This window comes from Mus musculus, chromosome 9 (genome assembly GCF_000001635.26).
Source record: "Mus musculus strain C57BL/6J chromosome 9, GRCm38.p6 C57BL/6J".
In the NCBI taxonomy this organism is placed as follows: domain Eukaryota; kingdom Metazoa; phylum Chordata; class Mammalia; order Rodentia; family Muridae; genus Mus; species Mus musculus.
Window position 1 is genome coordinate 32429254 of NC_000075.6, and position 18217 is coordinate 32447470.

The 18217-nt window shown below is 44.9% G+C and overlaps 1 protein-coding gene and 1 non-coding gene across 5 annotated transcripts in view; both read right to left on the reverse strand.

Annotated features, from left to right (window-relative positions):
* Nucleotides 1–18217, reverse strand: part of Fli1 (Friend leukemia integration 1) — a 121229-nt gene that overhangs the window by 7050 nt on the left and 95962 nt on the right. For all 4 annotated transcript variants that reach the window (XM_006510008.3, XM_006510009.3, NM_008026.5 and 1 more), the window contains exon 6: nucleotides 655–720. In XM_006510008.3, coding sequence (XP_006510071.1) covers nucleotides 655–720 — 66 coding nt within the window. The remainder of the gene's footprint in view (nucleotides 1–654; nucleotides 721–18217) is intronic.
* Gm22060 lies at nucleotides 17569–17675 on the reverse strand. Its single transcript, XR_003948539.1, has one exon. It is a non-coding gene; the product is annotated as a U6 spliceosomal RNA (small nuclear RNA).

An 18217-nucleotide genomic window follows, 5' to 3' on the forward strand; every position in this document is an offset into this window, starting at 1 on the left:
CTCATAATTGAAAGGGATCCTGGTTATCGCTTGCACCAATGCAACCTCATTATTAACATAATCTCCCCAATTCCCTTCATTTCCCTGCAGTTTTACTTCTCGGAGACAGTAAGATGGACACATTGGTTGAAGAGTGAATCGCTCTCTTTCACTGCCCCTTAATGGAAGACACTGGGTGGATTTCAACAAATCATCGGCTGATCACTGTTGGTCAAATTAATGTCTGTGATGCGCAACATCCCTTAGGTTATCCTTCATGTTAATCTCTCTAACTAGGGCTAGGGGTATTGACCTGACTGAGCCTTGTCATGTGGAGAATATATGTCCCAGAGATTCAACGTCCTGACTGAAATATCAAAATCCAGACGAGTTACTTTTCTTTTATATATCAAGTTGTTCTGAGAAAACCTCAAACCTTATAAGTTCTAAAACCAAGTACACATAAATATAGCAAAAAAAAAAAAAAAAAAAAAAAAATCAAAGTAGACCTCAAAAATCTGAGCAGGCACTGCAAATTCACACTGACATCTAATCAGGCAGCATGAAGACCAACACTTGTTTTTAGTGTGTGTCTTATGACCCTACGCCCACACCCCAACTTCTGGCTCTCCAGAAACATTTGACTCACCCCCAAATGGTTTCCTATTTACTTACTTTTGTTGAGGCCAGAGTTCATATTATTGTTCCATGCTCCTCTCCTGACAGAGTCATAAGAAGGGTCTATGAGAAAGAACAAAAGAGGACACATCAGCTCTGTATGTTTTGCAGGAAGGTTCGTTCTATGAAGATGCTCTCTTGGCGGCCAGAAGAAGTTAAATTTACTTCAGCAATAACTTGTTAAGCACCACTACATTCCTGAAGTATCGTCTTCCCTGAGTAATATTTACTCTAATATCTTATTTGTCTAATCTGGGAGCTGAAGCAGTAGGAAGAATCCTGAACTTCAAGTTGGAGGATTGGCTCAATCGCTATCCCTGCTGTTATTTGTTGTGAGACGTGGGAAGCCCACAGGTCTCCCCTGACCCGTGTCTTTGTAGACGCAAAATTGTATATGAATTATCTACCTTCTGGGGTTATGCTAAGGATCAAGTGAGAATATTTGTGAGCCACTTTACAAGATTTTCTAAAAAGATAAACTACTATAAATCAAGGGAAAAATACAAACTCTTTTCACTGATGCAAGGATGTTGGGCAAGGATGAAAATCTAAGAGGTGATGTCTAGATGAAGGTCTCTAGGAAGAACGTCTCAAGGTCCAGGCCCATGACATTCCTGTAAGGCCAACTCCAGCCTCGCACCTCATAGTCCTGGTGCTATGGAATGACATGCAGACATGTGTCCACATTGTAGGCTGACCAAGGCTCTCAGACATGTCTGTAGCAGAAAGGGGCAGGGTCTTATAACCACCCACAGAGAGGTCAGGCCAGAATTGTGGTGAGGACTTGGGCTGATCAGAGAATGAACCGACAGAGATCTTTCAGATGGGAGAGGCCAGCACTATATGGACCCTGAACTTTGACTCAGCTTTTCTCTTCCACAACCATGTTCAGAAACTGCTCAAGTAACGGCCTGGAAACACTCATTTCCTTTCTCATTGTGAGAAAGCCATTGAGACATGGCACAGGCCTACCAGAAGGGATAAGGATACAGAATTATGACTTTCAAAGTCTTTCCCTTAACAACAAAGGAACCATAAAAACCATCTGAATAAATGGAACACAAACCTCATCAAACAACTGTCTGACAGGGTGAAACACAAACCATCCCCTTTGGCCTGTCCTGAGCCTCGCAAACAAATTAGAATAAGGAAGGGCTGGGGAGATGAATGGATGGATGGATGGATGGACGAATGGACAGATGCATCTGATTGCCTGGCTTCACTATTACTGGCTAAGACAACCCAAAAGACAGGAAGTGTCCTTGTGGAAAAATCCATGTGCACACGCACATTCTTCATGGGTCTGGAAAAGTCAGCTCAGTTTTTAAAATTATAGTCTTCAGCCATTGGCACGAAAAGCAAAACAGAGCATGGGGGTGGGGTTGGAGAGGGAGGCAGGGAACAGGACAAGGAGACACAGCTCCTTTAAGTTGAATGTTTTTCATTTTTGATCTATTTTTTTTCTTTGTTTCCTGAAAACAGCTTAAGTCAACTAGCCTTGTTATAAGCTTGGAGTGAGGTTGATAGCTTTATGGACACTTTCTGAGGGGATCTGTGGAGTCCCACAGGGTGCATTCAGCTTTAGGATAAGCCTCAGGCAAGGGGGAGCCAGCTAAGTTTTGGAATATGATTAGTTCGGTCTCCTGTCAATCATTTAGAATCAACATTCTGAACGGTGCTGTGTGCATGCACTAGAGAAGTCAGTCATATAAAACAAAGTCCTTGCATTTAGACATGACACAGTCTGAAAGACTATGAGGTATTACGACCATGTGCAAAAGAATGGTTGAGATGTCAATAACTATTGGAGACAAAGGAGGGGAAGGCAAGAAGCACTAGAGGCCTTAGGGACTTGAGCAAGACCTAGCTTCGGGGGTGGGGGTGGGGGAGAGCCATGAAAAGGCTAGTGGTACTGTGGGCATGGCTGGCATACAGGAATGTAGAGGGAGAGAAGAAAAGGACAAGGAAGGAAGGGTTGGGTGGCCCTTTGGGACCTTGTAGGAACTAAGCTATCACCTTTAGGGCCTTCATCATTCAAACGATACGGCCAAGGGGGTTCCCAGTATGTAGTGACTCTGAGAGACATAGAGCAAAGACATTTCCACACATTCCAGATGCTGTGTGGAAAGCACAGAGGCCCTAAGAAGTGGAGGTCATTTTGTAAGGACAGAAGAGAAAGTGGATGACCTGGAAAGTGATAAATATAAGTGTCTTAGTTAGGCTTACCATTGCTACAGTGAAACAACTTGGGGAGGAAAGGGTTTGCTTCACTTATACTCCCAGGTAACAAGACCATCAATGAAGGAAGTTAGGACAGGAACTAGAACAGGAAATCTGGAGGCAGGAGCTGATGCAGACGCCATGGAAGAGTGCTGCTTACTGGTTTGCTTCCCATGGCTTGCTCAGCCTGCTTCCTTATAGAACCCAGGATCATCAATGTAGGGATGGCACCACCCACAATTGGCGTTACAGCATCCTCCATCGATCACTAATTAAGATAAAGACTTACATCCTTCTCAACTGAGGTTCCCTCCTTTCAGATGCCTGTAGCTTATGTCAAGTTGGCGTGAAACTAGCCAGGTGAGTAACTAAAAAGGAGAAGAACCCACTATGTTCCAGGAGATGATGTGTGCCATCTGATGTCTCGAGCACTTGTAAAATCTGCCTTAAAAATTTCAACCTACACTTGCTTCGGAAAGCCCTCCTCCTGGATGAAAACTGTCCCAGAATGTAGGAATTAGTTTCCTAGGATGTCACCATATTCTTTGGTAATGCTAGGTGAGGAATAATGTTTTGAAGTTGAAGCTTGAGGTAGGCCACAGCAGCCCATCTTTTCTAAGATTCTATTTTCAGTCTAAGATTCAGCAGACCTCGAAGGTGGGGGATGCTGAGTTCGCAGGGAGATGCTCCCATAAGCCTATCTCCTGGGGATTCCAACTCAGTACTACTCGGTCCTACCATAAGTGAAGGCAGAAGTGATACAGATGGAGAAGCCACTCCATAAACCAGCCTTGCAACACTGTCACTATGAAGTTCACTGAGCAATGAATGGCCATGCCATCAGCAGGCATCTTCAGTCACTGTGTGACCCAGTGAGTGGAATCAAACATGGAAAATACAGTCTTCTCTCCCATCAGCCCCTCTACATATGCAGACGTCCTTTCTCTGGCCTCTGAATCTGCAAAGCAGTGTGAGGGCCTGCCCATTTACTGCACAAGCTGGTGAATGCACCACAGAGGAGTTGTGGTGCAGGGTATGTCTCCTTCGTGCAAGACTGAAATGAAAAACCAGTGTTTTGAGAGGGAGGTGGCAAGATGAGAAAGCCCAAGGCCAAGGGCATCTAGCTGCCTCGGATGCTCAAAGCATTGGAGACCTTTGGAGCTGAAGTGAAAGCGTCAAGTCACCACTGAGCACAAGGACCAGTGTGCCCCATGTTTTAGGAGAAAGATATCATTAGCGTTGAGATGATCTGTGCTGTTCTCACTCATCTGAAAAACACCTGGAGCAGAAACACATTGGCCCATTTGTTAAATACGCATCCCCTCTACGTCTCCCCATCCTTCTCACTCTCCTTTTCCATTCATTCATCCATCTTTGTTGTTTGTATTCCACACACAAACACCAGGTCCTCACAGCAAGGAGCTGTTACGGTTTGGAGTGTGTCGCAACACTGAGAACAGTGCCCCATACATGGTAAACATGCAATACATACACACGAACCAACGAATGGAATCAGCAGTGTCTCTCCTTGTTAAATGCACACAATCCCTTTTGTTGTCAGCTAGCAGAAAAGAATCCAAGACGCTTACCTTCTTGAACTAGGTCTCTAGCTAGTTCAGGCCTGTGGTGATAAGGACTACAGACTATGTCAACACCGGCTGAGCAGCAAGCCACCCATTTTGAAGTGGAAGCTGAGAGTATGTTCCTTCAGGGAGGTCAGGAGCTGGGCACCACTCATTTATGTGCCTGGATCAACAGGGGACAGCACAAGGGATGGTGGTCCCGTAATGTTGTGTCATCTTGGGTGGTCATCGGCATCTTAGTTTGTGAAAGCATATTCTGATATTTACGTGGGGATAAAAAATAAGCGAGGCGGCATTTATCAGAACTGGTTCCATCATTCACAGGGCAGTGTTATCGTTAAAATGAGGGATTGTGATTTCTCCTATTAAATGTCCCCCAAATAAAAGCCTGGCAGTGAGGTCAGCTACAGTACCAGGCACACTGACAGACATATCGGTAAGCAACTCGGAAAAGCTAGAGAAGGGGGCAAGCCTGCTGTACAAATTCCTACAGACACTCCTGGCTCCAGAGCCAGATGCTGCCTGGCTATGGTCAGCGCCAGATAGTGCAGCGTTCTCCCGCGGGCTGTGGCGGCTCCAAGCAGCCAAGTGCACACATACAGACGCCCCACATGTGGCACATGGAGCCCGCATCCTGACAGCTACATCTGGCTTTAGAGAAGAAAAGTCTGAGGTGGCCAAAGACTCAGTGTCAAAAATGTGGCAATCCCGGCCAGCACCCGAGGTGATGCTCTTGGACCTTCTCTGTGGTGGCAGATGGCTTTATCAGCAGAAAATTATGCCCTGATTCTGACAAACTCTCTTTCTGCCTCAGGGAAGGCTGACACCCCCTGGCTTTAAGGAGTCCTAAGATGACAAATCCTATTGTGATTCCTTTGCTGAGCAGCCACCAGTGGGCTTTGCCTAAGGTTTCTTGTTTCAGGCAGCCCTGAGGTCAGTTCTCGCCAAAGCAAAGAGACCTGGGCCTCATGCCGGGGATTCTGGGCTTTGCCAGCCATTGTGGATAATTCTGCTTCCCATCTACGGCGCCCTGAACAGTTTCTCCATTATGCAATACTCAGTGTGGCTGAATGCGACACTAAATGGTCTCTTAGATTCCAAGACAGCCTCCTAGGGTAGAGTAATATGAGCTCTGAGCCCCGTTGGAAAGGGAAGGCTTTTGCTGGCTGTGACCATGGCATAGACGCACCAGTGTTTAAACTGGTCCTGGAAATATGGCCTTCATCTCTGAGAATACCTTGTTTTCTCCTGATGCCTCCAGTTAACTGTCCAAGACGCAGGTGCATCAGGCTGTACGCAGCTCACACCCTGTCATGACATCACCCACACACAGCCATCAGCAGCACACAGCAGCCTCTCTTTCAGTCCCTCACCACACTGGGCCCCCTGCTCTCTATGCTTAGTGGAAAAAAGATTCACTTCTCGCTGAATTTCTGTTTTTTGCTGGCCAGGCTGGCAGTGTCTGTGCTGTTTATGCTTGGAAAACCTGGGTCTGCTTGCCAACCTCAGTGATGCCAATAAGTAAGGTGTCATCTGTGTTTGGGGACGGTCAGATGTCCTAGGGCCTGTGCCTACATGATCCTCTCAGTGGAGTCTCTATTCGAGGTCATGTTCTCCTAGTAGGTTCTATCTCAGTAGAGGCATGGATGTTTCTGACCACCAACCTGACTGGAATTCTCTGCTTTGGACTCTCCTTTGGGCTGAACACCTCCTACAAAAGCTAACTATGCTTCCTGAACCCCCAGTTCACAACTCTGGAACAGTCTCTCATCTGAAATCATCTCTGATTTGCTAAGAATCTTACCTACTTACTGGCCTGGATCCTACTTTAAATCCAGGGCAAAAGAAACTTACGAAGAAAATGGGCAGTCTAAACAGAGTTTAGGGCTCTGTCCCTGGGGAGTGCTCCTTTTTTCTAGGGCTTAATGGTGGTCTCAGTGGCCATCCATGGCCCTGGAATCTAATCCCAGCTCTGTCCCTATTCATCTGAATCCCCTGGTTAGGTTATTTTGTCTTTTGAACTTCAACTCTGCTTCCCTACACAGCATGATAACAGATCTTAACAGACCTGCTGTGGGAATCAATTGTGTTTTCCATAGATGGGAACTTTGGACATGATATATAGATGCCTGTTCCATCTTGCCTTTACCTCTACAATAAGAGGAGGTCATAAAGGTCGTACAGGAAGGCCTTGAGAAGGAAGAGAGGCCCAAGAATCCCCAAAGACCAACTCTAACCTGGCGCCCTCAAACAGTTATTCCAGGAATACATTCCAAGGAAAGTGGTGGGTCATCCTGAACCCTGGTTTTAAACATGATCTCAGAAGACAGCGATGGGCAGCTGGGAGCGGTCAGCTTTTGCTTCTTCCATGACTGAGGAGTGCTCAGGTTCCTCTTTAGCTGGTCCAGAGGCTCAGGATGAATCCTCTACCTCATTTGATCCATTCCCTAAAGCTCACCCAGCCTTCCCTCCAGTGGGATTTTTGTTCCACAGAGCTACAGAGGATCCTGGCATCCCTCAAGACTGCAGGGAGAGGAAGTTAAAAAGGGAATCCTTTGCTTTAGCTTGGAACTCAAAGAAGCAAGAGAAAACATCCTGGCTCAAGTTTCCTCTTCTCAAGGATCTTGTCCTGGAATTCAAGCAGCCCCTCAGCTTCAGGACCAGTACCACTGCGCGGAGCACAATGGACGTAGTGTTTAAGATATTCTGTGTGCAGAGGGAAAAGAAGATTCATGAGGAAAATGCTGGAAAGGCACGGGGCGGCTTTGAAATACAAAAAGTTTGACAAAGTAAGAGGCACATTCTCTGGGCACAGCCTTGCCACCTTCCTGCAAGGCATCCTGCCCAGCCTGGGCTCTTCTTTCATTTTGTCTGCCCCGTGGGCTCGCTGTCCAAATGGCACAGATGTCTAAATAAACTATTTATTTTGATAAGGCCTCAAAGTGGGGCTTTGAGCCATACGTGGAAGAGGAATTTAGATTGACTAGCTGAATTGGGTATTTGTCAAAATTCCCCTCCACACTGGGTTACAGTAGACACGACTCAATCGCATACTTCTTTGGTCAGATGGATGTCAGGTTTAAAACCAGCTAGGAAAAAAAAAGGCAAAACAACAGCTCATTTAGGCAATAAAGAGTTGTTTATGATTGCCCTCTGGCTCTGCACACAGAGAGGCCACGCTGCCTATACGACGTCCTCCTTTGCCATGGGCGATTGCATCCTGCATCTGCCTCACGATTTGACCTTTGCACACCTTCCTTCCAGTCCTTCGGGCCATTGCTTTCGTGCTTACTGTCCCTGTCTGCTCAACCATCCAGTGTCAAGTGTGTTACCTCTCTGGCTAGGTGAGCATCTCTGCAGCAGAGGGACCGGACCTTAGTCACTTCTGCCCCCTCAGCAAATTTGCTCTTGCCCCACCCCAGTACTAGCTTATTGGACTTAGTGGACACACCCTACCACATACTCACTCATTCAATGAAGTTGTGTTGAATGCCTGCTCTGTTGCCAGACCCACGTATGTGCCTAGAATACAACTCTGGCAACGCAAACTCCCTTCTTCTGTGGAACTTAATTCAGAACAAATAGTAAACAATGCAGTAGATTAGAAGAAGCTGCTGGGTGTGAGGGAGCAAAGCAAGCCAGAAGAGGGAGTAGGCAGGGCTGGGTAGGAGGGCCTCAGAAAACAGAATTTGAGCAAAGATTTGGACTGTCTAACATGATTAAATTGGAGCTCTTGGGAACTCCATGGTTTTCCTCTGAAAAGTACTGGGATTGTCCCATATTGACAGTGACAACTTTCAGGACAGCTAGTTCCATTTTGTCATTTCACATGTAGTATGAGTGGGTTGATATTGGAGGACAGTGACATTTAAAAGCTCTACAACATCTTTTGATTGTTTGCTGGTTTCGTGTTATTCAGAGTCAGTCTGATTTCCCCCATCCATGACTTAAGATGACTATTCTAATGAGGAAACTTCGAACACCAGCAGTTCCCGAGTCTGGCCTTTTGACAGACAGCTAAAATGCTAAAGTGGGTTCCAGGGGACATGTCTTTGGAGTCATCATAGGAGAAGTGGGCAGGTGAGGTCAGACTAAGGGAGACTGCACCACTTTGTTCTGGTCTGGCAGGTGAGCAGGCAATGTCAAACGTGGAATCTTACATCCGAGTATCTGAGAAAATGGCCTTAGTTTTGGTAAGAATCTATTCCCACTACATCACAGAATGGCAGGCTCTGTTTCAGACTTCAAGGGATCCCAGACATGATCTAAACCAGACATGCAAATGAGCATGAGACCCTAGGTTCAAAGTTGGGAGACAGCGTATGTGGCCATGTAAGAATTTTATTAGAAATTGAAAATATGACTCAGACTATCAAAACTGACTTTCTTTAAACTGATCTTAGGCTATTGGGCAGGACTGGTGAGTAACTGGGCCAGCCAACGCTTTCAGGCTCAAAGAGTTTTCAAAATTATATCCCGAGAAGCTTGTGTTTCTTTGGAATAACTGAATCTTATCAAGAACTGGACTGTTTTGGGGTGTCATTTAAAGCTTTAAAGCTATTTGGGGGAAGCAATCTCATGGTTTCCAAACAGTAAAGCCATTCACTGCAAAGGAAAGAATTCGGGATCTCCGTCACTCCAACTCTGCACCCTGCTTCCCAGATCATCAGTTATGTGCTGTGTGCACCTTGGTGAGTGACTTCCCCTCTCTGAAAAGTATACTCTTGTGAGAAACAATTGACTATTTTGTAAATTTCAGACCATGCAAGAGCAAACAGTATATTTAATCCTCACAAGGGTCTTTGGAGAATAGATAAGATCATGTATACACAAACCCTTCACACACGCCAAAGTCTCCTATGGAATTGTAGTTAATCTTTTCCAGTCAGCATTTTGGTGTATGTGTGCATGTGCGTGTGTGTGTGTATGCATGTGCGTGCATGCGTGTGTGCGTGTGTGTGTGTGTGTGTGTGTGTATGTGTGTGTGTGTGTGTGTGTGCTTGTACACTCATCTTGGTATGCACATGTGGATGCCAGAGGTGGTATTTGAGTATCTTCCTCCTATTTACTGCATTCTATATCATTATTGGTATTTAGTAGGATTAGTGTTGTTATTTTGAGACAAGGTCATTCACTGGACCTGAAGCTTACTGTTTTGGCCAGTGATTGGCTGACCAGTGAGCCCCTAGGTTCAAGTTGTCTCTATTCTCAGGGTGGAATTACAGATGCATGCCACCTTGCCCAGTTTTTTTTTTTAATTATGTGGGTAACGCAGACCTGAATTTAACCTCACCTTTGTGCAGTATTTTACCCATTAGACATTTCCCCAAACTATTCTTTTCCAGGTTTTTTTATTCATAGGAGATAAGAACTTAATTTTTTTTGTTGTTTTTTTGTTTTTTGTTTTGAGACAGGTTTCCTCTGTGTAGCCCTGGCTGTCCTAGCACTCACTCTGTAGACCAGGCTGGCCTCGAACTCAGAAATCCACCTGCCTCTGCCTCCCAAATGCTGGGATTAAAAGTGTGCGCCACCACTGCCTGGCTAGAAATAAATTTTTTCTTGTGCTAAGATAATTTCTTCTGATTCTTCCTTTAGTAGAGCAAGACTGAGTAAATATTTAACTCAATTGAAAAATATTAGATTTTCTTTCCCAGCAAATCCATCAACTGTCAAGGTTATTTACTGAAAATCTTTGGGGTGGGAGAAAAGAATAATGGACAAAAGTCACAATTAAAGATGACAAGATAATCTGCAATTAGGTTCAGAAATAGCTCCTGGGTTCAGGGCTTAGGGAAGAGACACAGTTCGTCGGAGTAAGGTAAACACACTGAGCAGGTAGGATTGATTTGGGATTTGACATATAAGTAATTATCTTACATAATGTTATTATTCTCTCTGTGGCTTCTGCCTGACATGAATTCAAGCTGTACCAAAGAGGCGGAAGAAGCGTCTCAGAATTTACTTGTGAGACCTGCGGATTCCCAAAAGAGGGGAAAGCCCTCACACCCCCATGCCAGCCTCAGACTTTCTTCCTGAAAGACTTTACCTTCTCTTCCGTGGGGATTCTACAGGAGAAATGATTTCTTTGTGATATTAAGTTGAGGCTTCTCCAAAGAGAGGAATTTGTTACATCTATAAAAGATTTTCATATTAAAATAATAAATGGTGCTGCTTACAGCCCATCCTTTTAACTAGAAGATACACTTCTTCCCTGTGCGTCAAGAGGGGCTTCCATGTCTGTGCTTCTCTCTCTTCTTCCTTCTTCAAATAGAGAGGAAAAAAAAGACAGATCTATACCTTTCTTTACGGGGATGGTAGGTAGGTAGGTAGGTAGGTAGGTAGATAGAGACAGACAGACAGACAGACAGACAGACAGACATAAGATAGATAAAGGCTTGGGAAAATAAGCTTTTTTTGTAAGCATAGTCTTTCCTTTGCATGTGAGGGTAAATGGTTTCAGAGTCTCTATCATGCACCATGACCCATAATGCTCAAATTCTCATGGTACAGTGCTAAATAGAACGCATGATCATCCTCCCAAAGACTTCCAGTCATTGATGGACCACTTACGCTATCTCACGACTGGGGTATCACTTCCATGCATACACACTGCTGTGTAAGTAAGGCACACTAACTCACTGCACTGCTGGAGGAACATCTAAGATCACTTAAAATACCTAACACAATGTAATTCGTTGCTATACTGTGTCATTTAGGAAATGACAGGGAGCTTGCTTGTCCAAGAGGATGCTCTTTTCTCTAGCAATGGTTGGTCAAAACTGCCGATGTGGAAGCCCTGGATGGGAGAGGCCAGCTATACTTTCCAGTATAGCTAAACAAACCTCCTGGAATAGCTAAATCAGTACATTGGGCAAAGCCCACGTATCTGGACGACCCTGTGCTGAGGTAGCCACCAGTGAGCATCAACAGCACTTGTAGACAATCCCCTTTTCTTGCCAGTTAACTTGAAACCCTTCTCAACATCAGCTAACAGGACCACTTTTAGTTTCCATCACAAATCAGAGCACATGGTGAAGATGTTTAAGAACTAAAATGAATTTCATTCTGAGTTTTAGCTTCACTCTGTGGAGTGAGACAGATCTTTAACGCAAGAAGCAGCTTGGTAGAGGCGGCAGGACTGATATAGTAACAGCAAGACTGGAGAGGAATAAGGAAGGCCAAGCTTACTTAGCAAGTGTGAATTGCTACCAAGAAATGTGTGATATGGTCAGAGCTTCAGCCACAGAGCACTACAGTCAAGGCCTCTCTCTGCTGGTATGGAAGGAGGAGGAATGGAGTCAGGTTGGAAAGTTCCCCAGGATGTCATTACCCACAAATATCTTCCCACAGCCTTGTACATTTGGCCCTCTACCTTCAAGTGTTTACAGGAATCACATTCCTTTATAGAGATGCACCAGGGCACGTGCATTCCCCGTTACCGTCATTAGCAGCGCAGAACACATACATGGGTACCTACAGCCTCATTTATTTCTTCTGGAAGCCTCTAAGAACAGCTCTGAAATGCATAAAAGCAAAGACAGGCACAAGAAAGTCATGTTGATCTAAATGAGAACTTCTGACTATCTGAGGGGAGTGCTGTCTTCTGGCCCAGGGACATGAGAGGCCAGCCTATGGTGACAGAAAGGATGCTGATGTAAACCAAGAAGCTAAAGTTGTCATTAAGTGTGAGAACAAAGTGTGGGCTGTAAAGGTTGAGGTGGGAAAACACTGCAGAAGCAATGGAAGCTGTCGATTCTAAGGACCCAACAGTCAGCTACAGCTTCCTTCCTCAGTGCCCCAGTGCAGGAAAAGTTAACTTCATGGAGGGAGCTTAGGTGAGGTAGGATCCTGGAAGGTCTTCATGATTGATGCTCATATCAACCAAGGGGAACATGACAACCTGATTTCTAATGACATGTCTGTGTCTCACTCTCGTTTTTTCAGATTAAGTTCATTGCAACACATGGAAATGGTTTTACTCAGTGTAATATGCCTTTTACTGAAGCTCATTTTTTTCATTTCTCTTAAGTGTTCAATTAAGCTCAAAAGCTTAATCATGTATCATCATGCAAATTATAAAAATATATCTACAGAAAAATTTGTGAAACAAACTAATATGCCTCCAGAAATGCCGGTAACATTGAGAAATTTTGAACCATTGCAGGAATCGATGCAGTCCCATGGTTTTAACAATTAGACAAACCCAGCTTCCTGAAAGAAATGGGTCTTTTGGCATGCTGTGATGTTATTAATGTCAACTTGGCAAGATGAAGGAGACAAACTTCTGGCCATGCCTGTGAGGAACAATTGATTAGGTTACTTGAGGTAGAAGTGGGCAGCACCATTCCCTAGGCTTGGATCCTGGACTGGATTAAAAGGAGAAAGGCAGTGGAGCAGAGCAGTCGCTCTTCTCTGCTAACTCCTAACTGGAGATGCAATGTGAACAATTGCCTCAAACTCCTACCTCCAGGACTTCTCACCATGATGAATCTTAAACTGTGAGCTTAAAGAAACCTTTACTTCCCCAAGTTGCTTTTGTCAAGGCATTTTCCCCCTCAGCATCAGTAGTAATTAAGACATAGTTGGGTCGAAATACAAGAGGAAATTTCAGAGCCTGTCTTCTACCTCGGCTGGGGAGGAGACTGTGAGAACAGATTCTGCCCTGCTTCAAACCAACATGGTGATTTGGGCTTCTCATCTATAAAATGGGAATAATGATAGCATTAAACTAATAAGGTTTTATGGCATAGAAAAATCTTCCATGACTAAGTATTTAATAAATATGTTATAAAGGAAAAAAGATAGAAACAGGAAAGAAGGAAGGAAGGAAGGAAGGAAGGAAGGAAGGAAGGAAAGAAAGAAAGAAAGAAAGAAAGAAAGAAAGAAAGAAAGAAAGAAAGAAAGAAAGAAAGAAAGAAAGAGAAGGAGGAGGAGAAGGGGAAGGGGAAGGGGAAGGAGTGGTAGTAGTATTCTGGAGGATCACTTTTTCCTGTGGTTCCCCTTTGCACAGCCACAGACTGAGAGGCCACACTTGAAAGAGAGTTTAGCTGATAAAATAGCAAGTAGCATTTGGGTCAAAGGGACCACGAGCTCCTAAGCATGGACAGCTACACGATGAGACATTTTCCCTTGTTATTTTGGGATGGGACCCTTTACAGCTTCAGGGTTGATCATATCAAGTGGGAAGTGAGGGTTAGCAGAGAGGAGGGGAGGGGAGGGGAGGGGAGGGGAGGGGAGGGGAGAGGAGGGGAGGGGAGGGGAGAGGGTACCCCCTGCAACCCCCACAGGAGAAAAAGCCAGTCTCCCCATAGAAGCATCTTGGAGGGCTGGCTTACAGTGACCTTTTAGGGAGTGGGTTAAGGGTGACTTTCATCTGCCCATCCAATGGTTTCTAGCTCCAGGGTGCTTTAGTCATTTGAGAGGAAAAAACTGTCCTCTGGAATCTGTCCAATACTAAACACTACTAAATTGGAGAAAGAGTGGGTACAAACAAAACACCTCATAAAAGGGGCAGAGGAGACTAGAACCAGGCAAAGCTATAGGGCCAAGGCCTCTGAAGGGGCGGCAGGTCCCTGGGTAGGGGTGGGGTAAGTGGAGAGACAGTCCCAAGCTTGACTGAAGGCATAGTAGGTACAGTTCCATTCAGACTCGAGGGCAGACCCAAGAGAGCAAGCATCCACAGTTGTCCAGAAGGTGCTGTGACATAAACTTACACGTTGCCCCTGGATTTCAAGTATGAACAGAGGGGGTGGCTGCTGCCTAATCCCTCACAACACCATGTCAAAGATCCAAAGAACCCAGTGTGGTCCTGCTTCCAGGGCCTGCAGATTGAACACAGAGGAGTCATCTCCTTGCAACCTGCAGCTCTAGGCTGATGTGAGTGTGGACGAGAGAGGGAGAGAACTTATGCTTACGCTGAGGATAGTGGTCAGTGAAGGATGTGTGTGTGTGTGTGTGTGTGTGTGTGTGTACTTCAAAGAAATCCTAGTAAGAATAGTGTGTACATGCACAACACCAGGGCAAATGCTCCCCTCCCCTCATCCCCCCTCGCCCATCTACCTACTTCTCACCAGGTTGGGGAATGAGACTTCAAATCTTTTGCTCATTAGCCTGGAACAAATTTACACTTGTCTTAGGGAACATGAAAACTGTTTCCAGTAATTTTAGAGACCGTGTGCTCGTCATCGTATGGCCACACGTGTGCAATAACAGAGCACACAGCACACCCTGGGACAGGAATAACAGTTCTTTTACTTAGAGAAAGGAAGGATAATGGTTACTTAGAAAGTGTCCCAGACAAGCTGTCAAATTGAATTCAGAAACTTGGAGTCTGACTCCAGGGCCGGGCTGGCTGGCTGGACTCCCCTGAGATTGGGGTTTCCTGCCTGCCAGGGCTCAGAGACAACGATTCTTTGTTTCCAGTTTCTCAATCTCTCTCTCTCTCTGTGTGTGTCTCTCTCTGCCTCTCTGCCTCTCTGTCTCTCTTTCTCTGCCACTTTTTCTCGAAAATAAGTAAGTAAAAATAAAAATTTTTAAAAATCAAACACATCTCTTAAAGAGGGTCAGATAGGAAACAGACAAGACATTAACTCTGGATTTTTTTTTTAAGTTAAAAACAAAACCAAATACAAACCAGAGAGAGAAAGCTACTGTTTATCTATAATCACAAATCTTGCCTCTGGACCACAGAAATAGCTGAGAAACACACAATTACACACCCTCACCCACACACAAGCACACACACATAGATACAGACACAGACATACACAGACACAGACAGGCAGACACACACACAGATACAGACACAGACATACACACATACAGACAGACAGGCACACACACACACACACACACACACACACACACACACACACACACCACATCATTTCTATTCTTGTTTCTATGTTCACCTACTCTCCCCTCCCCATAGACTCACAGTCTGAATGTGGGCCTCCCAAGAGCACGCCACCCTCGTTCACTGTACACAGGTGTGGAATGCAGACATTCTGCTCGTTTAACTGTCCTCCCACTCAGATAAAACTTATCATTGTCTTTACAGTCACAGAAAAATTCCAAGATACATAAAAGGGAAAAAGTCCAGTGAAGCCTTACTGGGGCCCATTGCTCTGCTGAACAATTAAAAGCCATGGCCAATCTCACTTTAGCTCCACCCCACTACCACTGGGCCTTAGTATTTTGAGGCAAATTCCTGGCTCCTGCTTTGGGCTCCATACCTGAGATTCCAGTCTCACCATGAAGTGCCTAAGCACATTGTCTCCAGTGCTGGAGACCTACCCAAGGGTCACACATGCCACCCGCTGACACTTTGTTCACGTGTATAGGGACTCACCTTTTTCAAAATACCACCCAGAACACACGTGGAGGCATATGGCAGTGCCTACACACACCCCAGAATCAGAGTTGCCCCTCCTACATTTCTATATCCACATCCAGCTTTTCCAGAGACACCCCTCCCTCCCCCACCCCCACACACATTACACCATAACCTCTCGGATGATGTCATTCTGAACTCCGATGGAGAGGGTGTGTGCAGGAGGCAGCAGGGCGACTTTCTGAGACTCTACTGCTCATCTGCAGGTGTGATTGGCGCCCCTTGGCTATCATATTTCCAAGATTCTGGAAGGTTTATTGTATGGAGCAAATCCTCCATAAGTCAGAGAATCAATGAGCAACTGGGAGAAGGCAGAACGACTCACAGAATTCAGGTCCATTCTTTACTAAGGCACTGACCACCTACATCCTTTGCATGAACACACTGGGCCAGGGAGATGGCTCAGTGAGAAAAGTCACTTGTTACTAAACCTTGAAGATCTGAGTTCAAATCACAGAACCTACATGGTAGAAGAAACCAACTCTGCATGTGTTGTCTCTGACCTCTGCCCTTGAGCTATGGCATACCACCCATACCACACAAAAGGTAAACTAATATAATACTAAAAAGTCCTATACAGCTTGGATCTCTCATATACTAAATGCTTGTGGTCTGACGTATTTTCAGTCTTCTGTAGTATCTTTCAGGTTAGGGTGGCTTTGGCTGGTCTCAACCATTTTATGGCCTTTGATTCTTTTGGGGGGTGTTGTTTTGTTTTTGTTGTTTTGTTTTTTTGTTTTGTATAAAAGATATTCAGTAGGTATTTTCAACTGTGGCTCTTCCTTCCTTCCCCTTGGAGATCTTGAATGTGACAAGTGACTTTGCATTTATGAATGTGATTTGACAGCACTTCCTGACATCGCCTATAGGGGTCTCTCCCTAGGAAGGTTTTGAGCAGCTTGGCTTCTCAGCTATGGTGGAGCATCCTGCACAGCGCTATACCATCCATTAGAGTACAATATCTTCACATTGTTAGCCTCTGGTAACCCTCAAATATATTTCCCCAACAATAATGTTAATTACTATTAAATTCGGGTCATAAATCATAATAATGAACTGTTATGAATATAATTTATCAAGCATTTTTGGCATGTCAGACATCATGCTGATTTACAAGGGCATGGAAATTAGCCTCACTTTATACATGATGAAATGGAGTGTTCTGACTTAATCGGAAACATCTCCCACAGGCTCCGAGCTTTTGGATGCTCGCTGCCCACTGGATGGTACAATTTCATTGAACCTTTAGGAGATAGAGACTGTTTGGAGGAAGTGGATCACTAGGGGTAGGCTAATGATAAAGGCTATAGCTTAACCATTGAATCTTGGTCCACCACCATGGGATCGCCCACTACCAAATGTTCTATTCTTCTCATCTCTGCGAAACACTCCCTCTATCATGCTTTCTCCACCACAATGGACTGAAGTCTCTCCAAAACCGCAAAGTTTCTATCTCCCCTGTCAAGTTGTTTCTGTCAGGTATTGTGACAGCCATACAAATAATATACTGAGACAGAAAAGGCAAACCCTTGCCCAAAATCACACTGCAACTTCATTAGTATAACATTGAAAGAGGAGCTGGGTGCTTACCTTAGGTGAGTGGAAAACATTCATTAACAAATACTTAAGATGTTGAGATTAAAATGTGGGAAGCACCCCTCCCACATTTTATGGGGAGCAAATCAAACCTATGTTGGGTAGAGTCTTTTTTTTTTTTTTAATATGGAACGCTTCACAAATTTGCGTGTCATCCTTGCACAGGGGCCATGCTAATCTTCTCTGTATCATTCCAATTTTAGTATATGTGCTGCCGAAGCGAGCACGGGTAGTCTTGCTTTGCCCCAAATATGGGTGACATCTAAGGAACATTGGGAGCTCTTGGCCCTATTATCCTTAACTGCAGGACGGGGACAAGAAGGTAGCAGCTGCGATCTCATGGTGATGGTGTGTGGATAATGGATAATGGATGTGAAAATATTTGGTAAGTAGATACTACAGAAGGGTTGCTATTCCATGCTTGGCCCTTGTCCTTGGAATTCTTGAGAGGAGAGGCTCTCTTAAGCATGATCCATAAATGGGCAGCTGGGCATCCAGCATATGTGTCATGGGGCGATTTAGCCCCTCTCTTTTCAATCCTTGGCAAGTATGAAGACAGACTTTTTATCCATCAGTCAAGGTAAGTGCCAGTAATGGAGCTTCTGCAGGCCATCTACCCTTGGCAGCTAGGGCAGTGGTTTTCAGTTTTTCACCTTCGGCATCAAGTCTCAAAGGCTCTAGGTGGGGGCCTAGAAGCTCAGAGCTCCGCCAGGCCTTGTCAGCTATGAGGTCCAGAAGTTAGTGAACAAGGAGCTCTATATCCGCTGCC